Below are 22,079 nucleotides of genomic sequence, written 5' to 3'. Positions count from 1 at the left end.
ATTATTCTCAAAATATTCCACATGGAATTTGGTTTTTATTTAGATTGTACATAAAACGACGGTAACATACACTGCTGCAATTATTTTTCAATGTAATGATATTAGAAAATACATAAATATTAAAAAAATTAAATTGGTCGACATTCTTTTTCCATAACATTTCAAACTTTGTCAGTCAATACCTTAAAAATAAAAAACAAAAGAAATCTTCAATTCAAATATATTTTTTATTCAGAAACTGTATTTCACTGGGTAACATTTACGTCGCCATGTTTGTTAACTAAAATACGCTCTTATGAAATAAACAAATTTTAATTTTAAGGTATTTTTTATTGTAAGCATAAAAACTTTTTTTAAATGATTTTTTTACAGAAGATATACTATCTTCAATTAATCAAAGAAATAAGAGTTGATGTTACTTTTGGAATAATCCACCAATTTCTCTAAATGAAACACTATCCACAGATTTGCATCGAATCATTTCTTAGGATAGTGATTTTAACCATTGTCAGATATCGTCTATACTTGACCCACACCTATGCCACTTCCACAATGTGCCGCGACCCCAACCCACTGTGCTACCATTTCATTTTTTAAATATCTTTTAATTTAAATTATTTATAGGGTATTTAGGAAAGTTACACTGGTCCTACAAGACATATACAATAATCTTAATAGTAAATTTAATTCATTATCCTATTTGTTATTATTTTTTTTTTTAGTTCATAAATTTATTTATTATAATGTATAAAAGAATTCCATATAAAATGTTCATCTTTAAACTCGCAAGTAAACTAATACTTGTTACTTTTAAATGGTGAACAATTTATTTTTAGTATTTTTAGTCGCCGAAAAATTATTTGATTTAATAAATGTGTTAAAAGTTATTATTACTTCAATTATTTTATAGTTTTTTTCATAATATAAAAAAGCCACGTACATTAAAAAGTATGATTCTAATAAACTATTTTATTCAAAACATCGACATTAGATTTTCATTCATAGAATTTTCGCAATTTTCTTCGATATGATTTCCTTTAGTTATGTAATGTTGTTAATTGTTTTAATTAAAATTTCTACGTGCGAAAAATTTGNTTAATTAAAATTTCTACGTGCGAAAAATTTGATTTAACAAAAATAACACGTGATGACGCATATGAACATATAAATAAACACAAAGATTTGTTATTTTATAAAATAAATGATGGTACTATTTATACAGATCCTTATATGTCAGTCAATAAATTAGAAGAATACTACCTTAATGACGATATTGATACTCCTGTACCTACGGACAAACTATATATAGGTACCATGCCTCGTTTATCTTACCATACGCTGGTTATTAATAGAACTTTACTTGAAATTACGAATGAAGCTATAATTGTACGTAACGATCCAATAGAAGCCATAATTTGGCTTAGAAATGTTATTGAAAGTATTGGAATTACAATACTGATGGCATATAATATTTCCACAAAAAAGATGCTACAGACTTTACCAAGTGAAAACGAAGCGTTTAATGATCATTTTAATAAAGTTTCATCTATGTGCAATCTTCTATTAAAAAAATTTAGTATTTATCGTTTACGTAAAGATCCAATTGATCAAACTATTGTAATATTTAATGAATATAATCAATCTCCAAAACAAAAAAACAATAAACAAAGATTCATTAAACGTTGTATTAATTTGCAGAAGCGTTATAGAAGATGTACATGTTTAGTAACATTGCCAAAAGTAATAGCTTTAGATATAGATGAAGACATTAAAACTGGATTTAAAAGACTAATTAATTTATATGCTACGATAAATTATGTTGCAAAATACATGTTAAAACTTTATGCTGAAAATTAAAACACTATGGTAAATTGTGGTTCGTAAGATAACATTTTCACTACACAAAATTTACTTTTTTATTCCATTCAAATAGAGCCAAAAATTAGAGTATTAAATTATAAAAAAAAAGTTTAAGAAAAATAAAAAGAATATTATGTGTTTTAATTACTATACGAATATCTAAAAACTGTTCTTTTTTATTTTTTTAATAACTATTATTTATTTCATATAGGATGTTTTCCATGATTAACAATGGTTAATTAACATTATTAACCCTATAACCAATGAAATGTTTTTAAAAATATAAAATAAAAATGAAATAATGTTTTTTAAATATATGCAGCAATATTTTAATTATAAAAATGTTTTTTATAAAAAATTTGTTAATAAAACATTTTTAGAAATATTTTTCTAAGAAAAAAAAATTTTTCTTTATATAAAAATTTTTAGTGTATATATTAATACAATATTGTATTTATATACAGGGTGGCCCACCACTCACTGACAATTTAAATAACTTTTGATCCAGTTAATATTTTTAGCTGATTTTTTTTTAAATATTAGTTAGACGTTAGGTCTATAGCTATATCTCAATAATTAATTTTTTTACATTTTATTAAAAATATTAATTATTTTAAAATTTTAAATAAAAAGTAAAAAAAAAATCTAAGATAGCTATTTTGTAGAGTAGAATTTAAGAAAAATTTTAGTAAAAAGATATCTTATTAATATTCAGTAGTAAATATTCTGTAGCGTTTTGAAGTTTGTGAAATTTTGAATTTTCATGTACTATTTTACGGTATTAAACATTGAAGTACGTATTGAGAAAAGGACAGAAGAAAACGCTATCTTTTCAATATACTTTTGAATGAGAGTGATAAGTAATAATTGCCTTATCTAATTTCTTGTCATGGTATTAATGCCAAGTTTGTAATGTATACACATTATCATCATATGTATACACAGTAATCATGAAAAGATAGCGTTTTCTAACCCATCAAAAAAAGGCATCTTTGGTCAACTCTAAGGTGTGCCCTAAGAGGGTTAAAAATAATACTCTAAGAGTAGTAATTTAGTTTTTTTTTGTAATCTTAAAAATATTAATTTCACCAAAAGTTTATAGAGACTTTTTTGGAGATATAATATTTTTCTATAAAAAAGATTCTACAAACATATTAAATAAATTTCAAAAGTCTGCAAACATTTTTGAAAAATTATTATTTAACCTCAAAAAACGAATATTTAAAATAAATCCCATTCAGAGGTGTTTCGCCAAAAAATATTATGACTAGTTCTAATATTTCAAGGTTGCTATCGTTGTAATTGATTAAAACTAAAATTCAAAAATCATCTTTTATTTTTATTTTTCCTAAAAGAACAATATCTTCTAACACCGCTTAAATAATTAATTTTGTTTACATTTATTATAGAAAAGTATTATATCTACAAGAAAGTCTTTAGAAACTTTTCCGTAACAGTTAATGTTTTTGAGATAGATAAAAAAACCTAACTTTAGAGTATAATTTTTAATCCTTTTGGGGCACGCCTTAAAGATAAACAATCGTCAACAATTTTTGCACAATTTTTTCTAATTTGTATAAATTATCATTCATTTATTTAATAAATTCAACTAGAAGCACTAGAAAATGTTCCAATAACTTTTACCCAACATAAATCAACTTATTGAAAATGAATTAAGTAATAAATGAGTTAAATATTTTCAAATGAAAATGTAAAAAAATAACTCGAAGCATTCAATTTTTATAACAATTATTTATCATATTATACAATATAAAATATATTTCGGGTAAAGCAATTTTAGCAATTAAAGCATATTTACATTTTTGCAATCAACAATATATATTCAGAATAATTTAAAGTAGTTTTATATACAGATAAAAAATTCAATATAAAACAAAATTTATTTTAATTTTTATCAAAACAAATATTAGAAAAATGAATTAAAATACTATGTTTTACAATAAAATGTATATTATCATAACACAATGATTAAAACTTTACTTTTCAGTAAAATATATATTCCAATAGCAAGTTGTAGCAAAAATAAAAGAGTTTTAAAGTATTCATATAATTTCAATAGTCGGTGGTATGTCTAAAGTGGTAAGTTTATAAATATTAAAAATGTGGAAATGCGTCTTTATCGATATAATGTGAATTATTAGCAAAATTGGTTGAATTATAATTTAACAGTAATAGTAATCAGCACATTTTGAATACTTGAGATGTTTTTTGTTCGTATAAAATTTGTTGTCGTTTGATAAGAATTTCGTGTTCATGTTGAAAAATCTGCTAAAAAATGTAGTAATAGAATCGTGTCTTTCGTCGATATGTTTGTGTGGAGTTTCCCTGTTGAGGTCGAATAATTTTCCAAATTGTATCAACTAGCAAAAATTAATTAATCAACATTAACTACAATTGCGGTTTACCTATAGAAAATAGAATAATTTACCTCGTTTCGACCTGTAGTTTTAGGTATGTGCAGTGCTACGTTGGGTGCAATACTTCTCAGCAGGTCGAAGAGTTTTCTACCGCCTCCTTCGTAGTCTTTACACATTTGTTTCTGGAGACTGTAAACTTCGTGTTTCTTATGCGAAGGGTCGCCCCATTGGGGAGACGTCACTATGACCTGTGGCTTATATTTTTTTAACGTTTCGGCAATGTCGAAGAAATCTCCCTGTAATTTTATCCCTGACCCCATAAATCTCTGCGTTTCTTTTGGCAAATTATAATTTTTTAGCATCGATATCAACAGCGATTACTTGTTTGTATCTCTTGGCTAATTGGATGACGTTTCCACCAGCACCACAAAACAGATCCATAGCGACGTCTAAACTGGGACATCTCAACGCTATATGTGTTAATATTTCCCGGCAATATTTAAACGGTTGAGTTGAAAGATTGTTTTTTGACTGTGATATGTTCATATTAAAAGAATTATTAGCTAATATGGAAGTGTTTTTAACTGAATGACGTGTATTATTGGTGTTATATTGTTGTCTATTTTAGGGTAGTTTGAAATTATTTGATTCGTGTATTATTTGTGGTTCTTCAGTTTTCCGGTATTCAATTAGTCTATCCTGGGCCGTATAACGTTTTTCATTGTTCACTGAATAACGTTTAGCGTTATATGTTGCTTTATTGTTCGGCTTAAGTTCAGATTTGTAAGCATTCTTCTTTGTATAATTCTTTTCATATCTATTGCCGACGTCTTGTGTTATGTGTAACATAAATTGATGAAAAATTAAAAAAAATAAAACATACACAATTTATAGGTATGACAATAATACAAGTCATATTTTATGTGCTTTTATTGTGAATATATTTTTTAATAACTGATTAAAGATAAGAATGCAAGTCTGAATTTAAAAAATCTAACATATAGCTTCTTTAATTATTAATAATGTCGTAGAGGAAATAATTTCCTCTAATTTAATAAAGGACTTTTAAATTTTGTAAAATTATTTATTTATATTATTGTAATATATCTCATTAATATGTTAAAAATATTTATTATATACTACATTTTAAATACCTAATTTTTGTTATAATCGTAAAAATGTACTAAATATTAGAATTAATAGAAATTTTAATGAAATTTGTTGAAAGTTATGATAAACAATCAATCATTTTTATATTTTAAATTTTCAATGAATTAATCCTGATATTTGTATAGAATAAAATAATACAATCATTAATTGTGTTCCTTTAACGTTTGAGAACTAAATTAAAGTTATGACATTATTACTGATGACAGTAACATCAGCAAAACATATTTGGCCTCAAATTAAATATTAAGTAAATTATTTATATATAAAATAAATAATATAGGCCTTAGAACAGTATCAGGGACATTATGATTAATAATTAAGGAAGTACTGTTACTATCATTAATACATAGTGTATTATTAACTTATTGGAACTTTTTGGTCAATTTACAATTGAAAGTGTATTAACTAATTCACGTACAAAATAATTTAATAAAATTATATGATAACAATGTTTTATAAGTGTTGAACAGCGTTATTTCATTTAAACAACAATTAAAATAATCAGTTTTATGAATTATATTTAATTCAGAAAAAAAAATATAATTGAACAAACAAAATCTAAAAATATAACAAAAAATTAAATAATGTAACAACAAACAAATATATAACTAATAAATAAAGCAATAAGATGATTGGTTATGAAANTACAATAAATAAAGAAATAAGGTGATAGGTTATGAAGAGGCAAACATTTCATAATAAACTTAATAAAAAATATATATATAATATAAAAAGACATCATTGACAGCGCGCAAACTTCCGTTAACAACGTTAAGGAATATATACATTGGCTGTCGAATGCAAATGAATAGGAGTTATAAGGTAGTATAGTATTTTATAATCAAATCAGTTTCACCACCGTACTCGGTCCAATAGTTTTTATTGCTTCTACGTTAGCATAAACAGTAGTTAGCATTTCTTTTCACGGAGGTGTTACGACATTTTCAATTAATAAAGACTCTCCTTCAAAGTGCTTTGGCATCTCATAGACTTCTCTTCGGTTAAACAACATCGTTTGTGCTATGTCAATCAAGTAAATTTTTAACATACCATCGTTCGTCTCGTCCATAATTTTCCCACGGTACCATTCAGCGCCAAAAAATATCAAGCACATGTCGTACTTTTCAACTTTCTGGATGCGTCTCAAGTTATTTTCCATTTCGCGTAGTTTATCGCACAAGGTGATAACTGACTTTCTACTCCATAGAGTGTACAAGATAACACGTCTTCGTTCGTTTTTGAACAATCATTATCTGTGGAAAAATTATAGTAATAAAAGATTGTATGTATGATAATTATAAATAATTAACTTTTTGCGTCTCGCCTAGTTTTAATGATGGTTTCTTAGTACATGGGCCTATTGTTGTTATGACAGTGTTGAGATTTCGTTCTTTGCAGTATTTTACTTTAACTTCATATCGGTTCATATCTGTGTTCTTTGTGCCATGCTGTTTAGGCTGCGTTTCTTTCGGAGTAACGGTGTCCTTGTACTGTTTAAGTCGGTCTTGAGCTGAATAACGTGTATTATGGGTCTTGTATTGTCTATTTTCGGTTTGTTTAAATTTATTTGATTCGTGTACAATTTGTGGTTCTTCAGTTTTCCGGTATTTCATAAGTCTATCCTGGGCCGTATAACGTTTTTCGTTGTTCACTGAATAACGTTTAGCGTTATATGTTGCGTTATTGTTCGGCTTAAGTCCAGATTTGTAAGCATTCTTCTTTGCATAATTCTTTTCATATCTATTGCCGACGTCTTTGGGTTTCAAATTTTTAGCATTTCAAATCTGAGTGTTTAGACTTTTTTTAGATGTTGAATATGTCAATACGAGTTCATTTTTGTCAATACATTCCTTAAAAAATATAAGTATAAATAACTATGCTATGTACATATATTTTTCACTTACGATGTTAAATACTTCTTTCTTTTTGATAACATTGGTAAGGATATTCATCGAGGACATGTCAAAAAATTGCCCACATATTCCTTGAAGTTTAACGCGATACTCTTCAGGTTGTTCAAGATTTTTGTCATTTACTTTGGTAACTGTTAAATTTTGCATGTAGTCATAATACCTTATGACAATCCGATCTCCTATCTCCAAAGGTACCATATTTTTTTCAATATAGCAAATGAATTTGACGGCTGTTTTCGGAAATAGACTTGCAAATGTCGCGTTGATTTCAAGATTTTTGAATTTTGATTTCGACGCCACTGAGGCTAATAGACTAGTTAGGCTTCCACAAGAGCTTGTATGTTCTTCGTTCGCTGGTTAGACTAAAAGTCCCAATGAATTTTTCAGTTTACTAGCTCTTTTATACTAATTTTTTTCCGTTTTTTTTGGCCAACAACAAATAACGTTGCTAAACAAATTTTCATTATTTCAAAAATAAAAATATGTTATTTTACGATCACCATAATAGATTCCTTTCAGCCAATAATTAATTTATATTTTTTCCAGTTATACAAAATGAAAAAATTTGATTTAGTACTGTTATTTGTCGTTGGCCAAAAAGTCTTGTTTACTTTTTATTTAAGCCAATTAATATAACAAAATATTTTTAATGATTAGATAATATTTATTAAATTTATTTAATAAAATAACTCATTTCGATCATTAAGAAACTAAGTAATCATTAAAAATTATATATACTGATATGTTCATTTTTGAAAAAGTTACGGCAGTTTTTAGTTCAAAAAATTGAAAAAATTTTGAAAATAAGCGATTTTTAAATTTTTAATTTTTTTGGAGGTTTCCCCCATTTACGGGGAACGAGGGATTTTTTTTTCAATTTTTGAGGGTAATGTCTTCGATTAAATACGATTTATGATTTTTTGACGTATCATTGAAAGAAATCGGTTCGGTGATAGCTGAAAAAAGTGGTAACAGACACACAAAAAAAAAAAACACATCATAGTAAAATTAATACCTTCTTAGCTTCGCATCGAAGCTAAAATTATATTGATCCATACATTTTTTAAAAAGTTATAGTAATTAAGAAATGAAAATATAAAATTTTAACACAAAAAAACAGGGTTTTAACTACGGTAACTATACATGCGTACATCAGTATTTTAATAAATACACTTTTTAAGCTAGAATTCTTTATCATTCAGGTGCAACTCATCATTATTTATTCTTTGTTCGTGGTTTGAGCGACAAAGAAACAGACACGCGCCCATTTCTTAGGATATTTTGAAAGCGGACGACGATTCGTTTATTGGTGTCACAAGAGATGACTGATAAACGTATTATTACGGCGGGTATTCGATCGCTAGGCATTTGTTGGCCTTTATACCACGACGATAACGAGTGTGTGTAACGGTCCAGTTTACAGAGGGGCAGTGTAGAGAAAGAGCAGACACGGTCGCGGGGTGACAACATCATGGCCGTGTCAAAGTATAATTAAAGTAGCATTATCACAGATTTTAATTTCTTTGGTTATATTATTATAGATCATGTTTTATTCGTTTTTATTTTGATATATTATTTTAATAATTAGTGAATAATTTATTTCATATTTTTCTGTACTTTTTCAGAAACTATTTATCCATTAACTAATTCAATTTTTTTTATTTGTGAAATAATTAAACTACTAGTCTTCTGTAAAGTATATGGTCTAAAATATTAAAAAAAAAAAAAAGAAAGAAAAAAACTTAATATCTAGCTAAATTCATTATGCTATTTATTATTATTATTTTTGTTTGCGTTTATACGAATTACTTATTGAAATATATAAATGAAACGCATATAAATTAATATATGTTAACTTTATTTTATGAAAAATGTATTATTAGTATTTTTATTTACAGAAATATGTAAAAACAGTTTATTTGATTTTATAAATATGTTAAAATTTATTATTACTTCAATGAATTTACAGTTCTTTCATAATATAAAAACCCACGTACGTCAAAAAGTATATTCAATAACTATTTTTCTTCGACACATCTATAACAGATTTCCATTCATATTTTTTTGTAATTTTTTTCGATATGGTTTCAATTAGTTATGCATTGTTGTTAATTTGTTTAGCTAAAATCTATACGTGTGAACAAATTGATTTGGACCATCTTACACTTGATATCGCAAAAAAACATTTACAAAAACACGATGAAATGTTATCTTTTGTAATACAAAATCGTCCTCATTATACTGGTACTAAACTATGTGAAGAAAAATTAGAAGAACTCTGCCTAAATGATGATATCAATATTCCCGTGTCTTTGGATGAATTTAATAAAGCTACACCTCAAACAGACAGTACGCCTTTTGTTTTAAGAACCTTACAAGAAATTGCAGATGATGCTCTAAAAGAAAACAATCCACTCGAAGCTATAATTTGGCTTAAAAATGTTATTGAAAGCATGGGACTTACACTGTTAGCTCATTATAATCTAGTCACAGCAAATGCAATACCAACTATACTAAAAGAAAAGGAGAAGTTTAGTAATCATTTTAATGAGGCCAAAACTTTTTTTAATTTTCTATTAGAAAAATTTAAATATTATCATATAGATATAGAACCGATTGGTAAGGTAATTTCCATTTATGATGAATATAACCAGTCTTTAAAACTGGAAGAAAATAACAAAGAATTCAATATAAAAATCAAGAATAATTTCGATCGATTTGCAAACCGTATATATTTGGTAACAATGCCACTGGATAAAAAACTGCGAAGAATTTTAAATGTTTTAAAGGTATTTCAAACAAATGATTATGAAGCTAATAAAGAAAGTACAGTTAAAACTCTGTGGTATGTATTCTATTCATACATAGAACATAATGTAAATATCTTAGAAGGTAATGTTTTAAAGACATAGTATTTTAATGTTATATAGTGTGTTATTTTTTTGGAAAAATACTTCCATTATGACTCAAAATTAATTTTTTTTTCATAAATAGATTCAGAAAATACTGGTGGATTAAATTTAAAAATAATCTTAAATGATTGATTTATTATATATTTTTGATGATGAAATTTTAAAAAATAATAAAATAAAATTATAAGACTTTTTAATATCTTAAAACTGTGTGTTTTTTTTGTTATTTAATAATTCCAAATAATTATATTTTTTCATATAAATTTTTTTTCCATTATTGTAGATATATAATGTGTAACAAAATAAAATTATGTCTAGGTTAACTTTACAATTTTGCCCAAGTTGAGCAGCTCAACTGTATGTTACAAAGCTATAATTTTTATATAGTCACTGATGAATAATTTATTATTGTCAAATAAAATTTTTATAGTTAAGTTATTAATTATAAATACCATAGAGTTTATAATAAATATTTGGAAATGATTTTTACAAATATGTTTAAAAACTGAAAAAATGATGTATTTATTAATTTGATACAAAGGTGTTCAGTAAGTAAGGACATGGGGCTCTATTGTTCTTATTGTTTGTAACAATTGACCTGTTATCTTACTAACTGAACATTCTGTATAATTTTTAACTTACAGGTGATGAAATAAATATGTTTTAAATAATAATTATAATTTTTAAATACAGAGTGATTGGCTAACTATGTCTCGCATAATATCTTTAAAAATACAAGTGTTTAAAACAATTTTTTTTTTAATCATTATGAATCTTTGATGAAGTGTTTAACATGAAAATTTAAATTCCTACCACCATCCATTGGCTTAAAACTTGTATCGATATTTTCAAATAGCAACCCTATTTTTTTCACACCTTTAAATTTAGTTTAATAAAAAAAATTTTGTAAAAAAAATATTTTATTTTATTTAATATTAAGCGCTCCACGGCTCTCTAATGTTTGGAGTTTATTAAGGAGTTTATTAACAGACTGTACGTTATAGGTCGTAAATCGTTAAACGCTACCAGTTTTAAGTAATTAACTACTTGCGTTGTCAAAGAAAATCAGTAGCTCTTTTCGCTACATAAAATAATAATGTGTCCGTATTGGAAAAACAACTGTATTTTTTCTTTTGCTAAACATTTTTTAGCTTCGATGCGAAACTGAGAAGGTATTAATTTTACCATGATGTGTTATTTTTTTTGTGTGTGTGTCTGTTGCCACTTTTTCTCAGCTCTCACAGCACCGATTTCTTTCAACAATATGTCAAAAGATCACAAATCGTATCTAGTTGAAAACATTATCCTTAAAAATTGAAAAAAATTCCCTCGTTCCCCGTAAATGGGGGGAATCTCGTAAAAAATTATAATTTTCAAAATCAGTAATTTTTTACTTTTTTTTTTCTTAATACTATTATAAATTTTGCAAAAATTAACAAATCAAAATCACTATTTTTTTTGAAATTGAAACCATAGATTTTCCCCATTCATTTGATATCATTTTTTTGATGATCTAACACTTAACATGCTCACGGGAGGGGAAATTCAAAATAACAACATTTTTACAAAAACTAACTTTTTCAACTTAACTTTTGAAAATGATCCGTCGAATGCGACGAATTACTTATCAACTCTGAAAAGATCGGTAATACACTTATATGTTCACAGATATAAATGTAATAACTACTTAAATGAATTAAACTACTTAATTTATCAGTAAAAAAACCCAGCACGGAGGTCGCAGCACAGTGGTGACGTGGCATAGTTGGATAAAGTATAATGATATCTGACAGTGATTAAAATCACTATAAAAAAAAACGCTTCAATGCAAATCTTTAGATAGTGTTTAACTTTAAAAAATTGGTGTATTATTCCAAAAGATCTGCTAGTTCCTTATTAATATCTTGATTAAGATAAAGTATGTCGAATGAAAAAGGGATTATTAAAAAATATTATTTCTCATAAAAAATTGTGTTGATCCATACACTTTTCAATAAGTTATAGCATTATAAAGTTAAAAATGTAAAAAATAAAATCGAGAATTTTCACACAAAAATAGCATTTGGTAGCCATTTTCACCGTGAAGATAAAATAAAGTCCGAAATTTTTTTTTTCCATAATAAAGTTATTACATTAGATTTAATTTAAGATATTTATAAAAGTGTCAGTATTTCCGGACCACTTTCAAAAGTTAATTTTTTATGAAAAATTTGTCATTTTGAATCCCCCTCTGTGATTTTTAAATTTGTAATTTTTTAAGAGGTTTCTCCTATTTACGCGGAACAAGGGAAATTTTTTCAATTTTTGAGGGTAATGTCTTCGACTAGATACGATTTGTGATCTTTTGGCGTATCATTGAAAGAAATCGGTTCGGTGAGAGCTGAGAAAAAGTGGTAACAGACACAAGAAAAAAAAACATTATACTAAAATTAATTCCTTCTCAGATCCTTCGCATCAAAGCTAAAAAAAATTATTTATATAGCAACTAAATATTTTATAACAATTTCTTAACAACTCATCAAACTGAATTTCCTTCTTTATTTTCCTCTGACGAATATTCATTGATTAAAATTGTTTATTTAATGCAAAACTTTGACTGTTTATAAATTAGTTGTTTAAACTTGACTGTGAATAATTGTTTTTGTCGAGAAACATAATTGCGGTACCCTTAACAATTTTGACTATAAAATAGTATACAACACAACCGTAATGTGTAACAGTCCAATTTAGCTGTTCTAATATTAATAGCTGTAAGTGTTATATGCACATAGTCGACATTAAAATGTCCTAAAAGAGACTGTAATTTATTCAACACTTGAAATCGACAACAAATTATTTCTATGTGCCAATTAATTGAAATAATATATACGGCTTTATGTAGTATTTATTTTTAAAATAAAAAAATTTGTAACAGTAGTTATTAAAATAATAAATGTAGATACTAATAGAGTTCAAATATCATATAGTTTTGCAGTGGCGTATCTAATTTTAGGGTTTAGGTGGCAGTTCGGCCTCTGACACTAACCATAGTAGTTTTAATACTCACGATCGAAAATCAGATAATAAAGTTGTAGATAAAAATTATTTGCAATTGATCATTTATGTGATTGATAAAAAAATCATTACAAATGATTATTTATATTCATCTAATGTAATGAAAAATATCCTTAAGCAAAAATATTGCATTATTAGGCAGTAGAAAATTCTCCTACTTGCCCCTCCATAAATACGCCACTGCAGTTAGTACATAAAGGAAAAAAGGAAGCAGTAAGAATAGTTTTTAACAAATATTGTCTATTAATCCAACGTTAAATGAGCAGCGTTATTAAAATTAATATTTCATTCTTCAGTATATTAATTTTCTGAGATATAATTTAAATTAATATACTATATATATAAGATATAATATAAGATTGTAGAAAGAATATTTGTACATCATGAAGTTTTAGAAAGATTTGAAAAGCTATTTTATTAATGTGTTTACAACAAGTTCCTGGGAGAGTGACTAATTATTTAAAATTCTCATATAATATATCAAAAAGCGTAAAGATTTCAAAGTAAATAACGAGTAGTTTGTCGTACCAAATGTATCATTTACATTAATCAAACGCACAAAATTACACTGAATACCAATGATTTATAATTCATTCATTACACTAAATACACATATTTTACCTGAAGTAGCATTTCATTCGTTTAATATGTTCAGATATATGTATTTGATTAATTTTATTTTGTTTATCATGTTTAACATACTCTCTAAAAGCTATTGCTTGTACCAGAGAATACGAGAAAAACTACATAGCTTAACGCAACGGATTAAAAAACCCAGTACCTACGCACTGAAGTTTCACGCGTTACCGAATTACCTAGGTAGACCGCCTATAATTATAATTTGAAATTTATTTTCTATAATGTTTCACCAAAAACTCTTTTTGAAGAGGCTGTATTATTCAAACCTTAACTAACACGGTACAATTACTAAGCAAAATTTATTTATGGTATAGAAACGCAGAAAAAATCAAGTTTTTCTAACTTGGTCAAAAAAAAGTTTCACGTGAAAAATATAGTATGTTTCTCATAATATTTTTTTCTTATCTTTTTCTAATTATTATTTTTCCAAATTTTTCATTTTTCTAACTAAAAATTTATAATTTCATCTTAATCGATTTTATATTTCATATTAATAATTTTAACGCACGTGATAAAGAATATTTTATTATTTTCTTTGTGTATTTTATTAATAAATTACTATAGTGAGAAATATATACAGATGTATACTTAAACATAAATAATTTAAACTACTTAAACTTAAATATATATATATATATATATATATATACATACATTTGTGTAAATGAAAATATTTTTGAAGTATTATAAATCATACAAGGGCGTGAGTGTTAATAGAAATAATGAATTTTATTTTCTTAAATATAGAATATTATATTCAAAAATATTGTGTCGATGTTTACTCTATTTCTATTTAGTCAAATTTTCTGTTAATCATGCATTAAAATGACAGTTATTTATGTTAACATTGTACAATTTTTCTTTCGTAATTAAAAATACATTTTGTTGGATAGTTTTTCAAATAAATTTAAAATAGCTAGGGAGCCCATCTACTTTTTTATAATTTTAAATATATTTTCTAAAATTTATCACCAAAAACCACTTTTAATGAGGTAACTATCACTCAAACTTCAATTAATCCACAAAACATCACCATTTAAGTACTCGACTTTTAGCAGACTTTTAGCTGATTTAAAAAAAAAAAACATATTAAAATAACACTAGTCCTAAAAATGTACATTATACTTTTATTCTAGTTACTAAGTAATAAGAAACTTCTTCGTTAAAACATCTCGTTAGTTACAAAAATTGAAATGCGACCATTTATAGCTAATTTATTAGGAATATTAAAAATTTTTATGTAGTTTTACATAGACATAAATAATCTTAAAATTACCCTTTGAAAAACCCAATATAGGGGGGTAAGGCAAGTTGACACTTGGGGCGAAATGATCCCATTGGATTTCAAAAAATTTAATAATATTAGCATATTTTTTTGGAAGTACTAAAAAATATATTAACCAAACAATGACAAATTTCCCAAAAATAATTAAAATGAACAGATGTATTTGTTTTAAATCGCATTTGTATCTTTTTTGTAAGAACAATATAAAGTTACTTTACGACGCTAAGTTTTAACTTTTGCGTAATTAAATCTATGAATTTTTTTTTATTTATTGAAATATCTAAAAATGAACATGACGAATAAAATGTATTTGAAATTTCAAGTCTTATTCGAATTAGTGATGACATAATACCGCATCGCTTTGTAATACACAGAGTCCCGAGACCTGCGCTACCTCTGCCTGCCGTCGCCCTATTACACGTGTATATGATAGTTTGACTGACCAACGAGGCGTACCATACGCTTTGGTACAAAGTCTATCTGAAGGCGTCCCGCCACATGTATACGTTCAAGTGGTATTCGTAACACTGCCCTGTACGATTCAGTCAGTCTGAATACCACTCGACGTGCCTATTTATCGTCCGCAACAGTACTGCGTCAACGCATCCTTTTATTAACTCTGTAATTTCATTTTAACTACCATTAATTGGTCATATACTCTCGCCCAATTTTACCACTTTTACAAAAAAATTATATGATACTTTAATATAGAAGGCGTTTGTACCACTAAGACAAGTTCAGTGGTATGTGTTCACTAAATATGATATGTGATCTTTTGACGTATCGTTGAACACAATCTATTTAGTAGGAGCTGAAAACTTGTGATAACAAAAAAAAAATTCAGCGCAAGCACTGTGAGGATGTGGCATAGTTGGGACAAATATAGATGATATCTCACAATAAATGAAATCGTTATCACAAAACAATTTTATATAAATGTATGCAAGTCTTTAGATAATGTTCAATTTTTAAAAGGATTCGCATGATTATTCCAAAAGCAACCTTTTTTTTTTAATTATATCCGATTAATCTGACCTTCGTGAGTTCATTATTATTATAGTTATGAAATTGAAATTGTAGTTTATCATAAGCCATTGAACATTAGCTAGAACATTTTTATTGGAATGAGTAGTCCATTTCTTTTAATATATTTAAAGGGTTCACATTAAAAGCAGGAAAAATATTTGTAACTAACACATATAGATTTTTTATTATTATATATTTTTTGCAAAAGAGGTGATTAAATATAATATATAAATATATATAAATAGAGATACTTATCCCTGCTCTTATTTGACAGTACTGTTTGACCTATACTATAGGTATAAATAAAATACAAAAAAAAATGCTGTAGAAAACAGTACAGAAAACGGTAATTTTATTATACAAAAATAATGTTTCTTTTTTAACTTCAAGGATAATTTACATATAGAAGACAAGTCATCAGGACAATTTTAACTTATAGCAGGTAGCACAAGCTTCAATTTAACATGTATGTAGAAGACGCAGCATTTCCGGAATATTATCAAAAATCAAGTCAAAAAATTCAATATTTATGCATCGTTGATATTTTGAATTCTTCCCTATAGGCAGGTAAAAGGTCAGATTTTCAAACAATAAAAAATAATATGGCTTTGCATCAAAAATAAAACACATAGTAATGTTAGTAAATTCTCAACTTCGTATCGAAGCTAAAAATAAATTAAAAATAATAGTTTTATTAATATAAATTTTGTTATGAGCAAAATGCTATATTTCTATTTTTTTAATATTCATACATTGTCAAAAAAAAAAGGGAAACTAGGAAAATGGAGTGCACATAACTTTTAACATCTACTGTAAATTAAATATTACTAAAATTGTACTCATTTTTAACACGCTTATATTAGTTTCACGTGTATGTTGTTTGTTGTTTGTTGTTTGTTGTTTGTAACTCCACGCGGCACGTGTTATTATGTCGCGTATGCCGTCGTCTATGACCTTGAGACTAGACCGTCGTAACGCATTCACCCCACCCCGCTCACCAGTCGGCGACAACACTATTTTTTTCTGTATAATTTTGAGTATTTGACTGACCAACACCGNTTTTTTTCTGTATAATTTTGAGTATTTGACTGACCAACACCGCGCGTTATACGCCGCGGTGCAAAGTCCAGCAAGTGCCGCACGGCCGACGACGTACCGCCGCTAATGATACCGTAGTATTCTTCCTGTTGTCAAAGTGTCAACGTCAATAAACCGATCTCCAACTCGCGCACCGTCGCCATCAACGCTGCTAACCTTTTGACGCCCGAGGATCACGCCGGACATCGCGTCGTCGACGCCAACGNTAACACATATAGATTTTTTATTATTATATATTTTTTGCAAAAGAGGTGATTAAATATAATATATAAATATATATAAATAGAGATACTTATCCCTGCTCTTATTTGACAGTACTGTTTGACCTATACTATAGGTATAAATAAAATACAAAAAAAAATGCTGTAGAAAACAGTACAGAAAACGGTAATTTTATTATACAAAAATAATGTTTCTTTTTTAACTTCAAGGATAATTTACATATAGAAGACAAGTCATCAGGACAATTTTAACTTATAGCAGGTAGCACAAGCTTCAATTTAACATGTATGTAGAAGACGCAGCATTTCCGGAATATTATCAAAAATCAAGTCAAAAAATTTAATATTTATGCATCGTTGATATTTTGAATTCTTCCCTATAGGCAGGTAAAAGGTCAGATTTTCAAACAATAAAAAATAATATGGCTTTGCATCAAAAATAAAACACATAGTAATGTTAGTAAATTCTCAACTTCGTATCGAAGCTAAAAATAAATTAAAAATAATAGTTTTATTAATATAAATTTTGTTATGAGCAAAATGCCATATTTCTATTTTTTTAATATTCATACATTGTCAAAAAAGAAAGGGAAACTAGGAAAATGGAGTTCACATAACTTTTAACATCTACTGTAAATTAAATATTACTAAAATTGTACTCATTTTTATTCACGTTGAATAAAAATATGAAGTCTATTAAAAAAGTATCGATTATCAAACAATTAATATCTCAGTTCAATAATTAATTATTTGTATAAAATTGTTGAAAAATACGCAGTGCGTCGTAATATATCCTGACATTTGGAAAATACCACCCACTTTTAAAATAACTTGCAAGTATTTTTGAATACTACACTCATAACACATTACACATCACTTGTCATCAATGACTATGTTAATATCATATAATTATGGTGTAAANAATATTTTTAATTAATTAGTGAAAAAATATACTTTTATTATTTATTAAATCTTGAGAAATTGCAATTTCATAAAAAATAAAATTTCCGTTTGATAAAGATAAAAACAAAAATAAAATCAAAACTCATCACAACTTAAAAACTGATTTCCAAATAGTTCAACGATTCAATAATTTTTCACATACTGTTTTATAGCTCAGTAAATGATGGTAATAGAGAATTAAATATTTTACGATTTTCTCAAGTATGCTAAGTTTGCTTCAAATTAAGTTATTAATAATTTTTGAAATACCTACGATTTCTCGTATATATATATATATATATATATGTATATTTTGCATTTTTATTAGTTGTCAAAATTAACTAAAATATTTTAAATTTTAAGCACAGAAAAAAAATTGTTTTATAGTTAAATTTTCTTATGGTTCTATTAGATAAAGCAGATAGAAATCAAATTAATAATGTCATATCAGATATTTAGTTTTAAAAATCTAATTTGAAATTTATTTTAGCCTATCGGTTAATGTAATGCGCCTACAAACAGAAAAATAATAATTTTCATATTGTAAACGATTAAAAATTATATAACTGAGATAACCATATTACAGTTTAACCAACCATTTTAGTTGGTTTTAGTTAGTAGTTTTAGTATTTTAGTTTAGTGAGAATAACTGAACCAATTCGGTTGGGAATTATGATAGTATTTAACGACATGTTCGATCAAAGCAACCACAAAATATAGTTCATATAGTCATAATAATATGCAGTGGTAATAATGAATCTATAATTCAGTTGTAAAACCAATTTATATTTTAATTGTATTATAATTGATCAAATTTAAGGTGTGATAAAATTGCGCTTTTCTGTCGTGACGGAGAAATACATTTTAATCAAGAGATTGTATCGGATGAAAAAAATGTTGGCTTGTACATCGTTATATTTGAATTTACAACAACTCATTTATTTGACAATGTCAATTTTTTACACTATTCCTTTTAATTTATTAAAAAAAAAAACTAATTTTAGTTAGAACATTGTGGTATTAACTGTCATTTTAGGGCAACACTTTAGGTCAATCATATATAAATTGGGTAGAAATTTAAGATGCTTTTCATGAAAAATTTTACATACATCAATCTTTATATCATAGTCACTACTTGAATTTCTTCATGTTGACATTCAGAACACTGGTTAGAAATCACATAACGTTAACATCTGCCCTGGGCCTAATCCTATATATACACTATATATATTAAAATACTATAACACTAATATTTTTATAATTATTCTTGTCCATTGTAAAATAATAAAATTAAATTTAAAGGAAAAAAGTACAATTAAAAAACAATTTTTGAATACTACACTCATAACACATTACACATCACTTGTCATCAATGACTATGTTAATATCATATAATTATGGTGTAAAGGTAGCCAAATATATTGATATCAGCAAAGTAGACAAAATATTTTACTACTTATTTATTTTTAGGTCCGATTCCGTCATAATGTCCTTTGCTTGTGTCTACGTGTCGAACAATCTTGAAAACTGACCGGAATCGTTTTAAGTAATATCTAATTGTGTATAGTATAAAAACAGTAACAATAACATCGTATATTCAAAAGAAATAACATCGACTGATATAAACAATATGTTTTTAAACAAATTACATCTTAAAAAAAACATTCATATTTATTTGAGCCACTTTTAATGTTTATAACATTAAAATTGTCTTTTCATATGAGAATATGAACACATGTAATCTTCACTCTATCTATTACAGTTTTATTACTCAAATGTTTTATAGTTGTGGCGAAGTTCTTAACGCCATACTTAAGAGAAAACTATAAGTCATATCGAAATAAAGAAAGTTCGTTGGGATTGATTAAGCTTGTGAAGATTTTAGCTTATTAGATCAATAAAATTTTATATTATATGTGAAATATTTATTGTGATTATCTTTATCGGGCGGATATTGTCCACCTGTGTGGCTATAACAGAAATAAGTTCCAGTCTAACCCTTACCGCCGACATATCAATGCATTTGTTTTCCAATAAAACCTTATACGATTTTTACAATAGTGCGTAAATACAGGCACGTAGACAAGGGTGGGCCTGGGTGGGCCTGGCCCCCCTTAGATTTAATGTGGCCCATGGCCGGCCCCCCCAAATATAAAATTTAATTATTTTTACGAATTATAAAAAACGACTAGGCCTTATATACATTGAAATTATTATTAATTTGTGATTACTATTGAGTAATACAGTTATTATTATGGCTGTATTTTCATTTTTATAATCATAGAAAACGATAAAAAATTGAAAAAAATTTCCTCTTTCCCCGCAAATCGGGGAAATATCCAAAAAAAATTACAAATTTAAATATCGGTAAATTTTGTCATTTTTTCACTTTTTTTTCTTAAAACTTCCATTACTTTTTCAAAAATAAACAAATCAACATAATTTTTTTTTATACTAAAACCTTAGATATTTCCCTTTCATTTGATATCATTTTTTTTGAAAATCTAACATTTATTTTGCTTACAGGGGGGATTTAAAATAGCAACTTTTTTACAAAAACTAATTTTTTTAACTTAACTTTTGGAAATGTTCCAGAAATACTGCGTCCTTTAAACATATGTCAAATTAAAGTTTATGTCATGGACTATAAAATTAAAAAAAAAAAATTGTCCCGACGACCTATCTTCTATGCACAAAAGGGTACCATATTCAAAAATATGCTATTTTTGTAATACAATTCTGGGTTTTGTATTTTATTTTATTTTAAAATATCTTATTAGGGGAATATACTGACTTTCATGAATATTGTTCTATTAAAACTTTCACTTTAAAGGACAAAAAAAAGTACGTTCAAAATGATTACTTTTAACCTATTAAAAATCAAAATCAATAATAATTTGAATACAATTAATTTTAAAAATTATATAATATATAATTAAAAGAAAAACTAATCTGGGTATAATTAAGGAAATAGAAGTTGATGTTGCTTTTGTTCATCAATTTTTTAGAATTAAACACTATCTAAAGATTTGTATCGAAGCGTTTCTTATGATAGGGATTTTATTCACTGTCAGATTAAATCTATAATGGACCTAACTAGGCAACATCCCCACTATAGCGCGACTTTTGTTTCTTTGAAGGCGAGAAAAATAACTTTAAAATTTGAACTAGCTAAATTTCCATTTTTATTAAGTGACGAATGAGACGTACGGTTTTTGAGACGGTAACACTGAAAAAAATACGATTTTTGTAAAAAAATTATTTTTTATATTTTTAACTTTATAATGCTATAACTTTTTGAAAAATGTATGGATAAGCACAATTTTTTTATGAGAAATATTATTTTTTAGTAATCCCTTTTTCATTCTTTATTTTAATCAAGATATTAATAAGGAAATAGCAGATCATGTAACTTTTGGATTAATCCACCATTTTTTTTAAAATAAACACAAATTTTGAACTTGTAAGATTCATAGAATGGGATACTGTCTAAGGAAGAGTGGAGGGAGCCCCCCACAAGCTTTTCATGGGAAACAAATTATGGAAATTGATACAAGGGCCCAAAATTGTTGGCCCCCCCA

General features: G+C 26.4%; 1 protein-coding gene across 1 annotated transcript; it reads right to left on the bottom strand.

The window, feature by feature from the left end:
• Positions 1-3,888: 3,888 nt before the first annotated feature.
• LOC126908924 (uncharacterized) lies at positions 3,889-4,620 on the bottom strand. Its single transcript, XM_050691258.1, has 2 exons — positions 4,310-4,620; positions 3,889-4,241 (listed from the first exon to the last, which is right to left on the bottom strand). The coding sequence occupies exons 1-2, from the start codon at positions 4,598-4,600 to the stop codon at positions 4,044-4,046; spliced, it is 489 nt and encodes a 162-aa protein (XP_050547215.1). The 5' UTR covers positions 4,601-4,620; the 3' UTR covers positions 3,889-4,043.
• Positions 4,621-22,079: the final 17,459 nt, after the last annotated feature.

The sequence above is a fragment of the Daktulosphaira vitifoliae genome, unplaced genomic scaffold (genome assembly GCF_025091365.1).
Source record: "Daktulosphaira vitifoliae isolate Bord-2020 unplaced genomic scaffold, ASM2509136v1 Scaffold_43, whole genome shotgun sequence".
In the NCBI taxonomy this organism is placed as follows: domain Eukaryota; kingdom Metazoa; phylum Arthropoda; class Insecta; order Hemiptera; family Phylloxeridae; genus Daktulosphaira; species Daktulosphaira vitifoliae.
The sequence above is the reverse complement of the archived record's forward strand: the minus strand, read 5'-3'. Positions and strand labels throughout refer to the sequence as shown.

Bases quoted from the DNA above. Each gene is read 5' to 3' on its own strand.
- LOC126908924 (XM_050691258.1), bottom strand. From the start codon at position 4,600: ATGCTAAAAAATTATAATTTGCCAAAAGAAACGCAGAGATTTATGGGG. The intron at 4,242-4,309 runs GTAAATTATTCT...AATTTTTGCTAG, and splicing joins AAACTACAGGTCGAAACGAG to TTGATACAATTTGGAAAATT.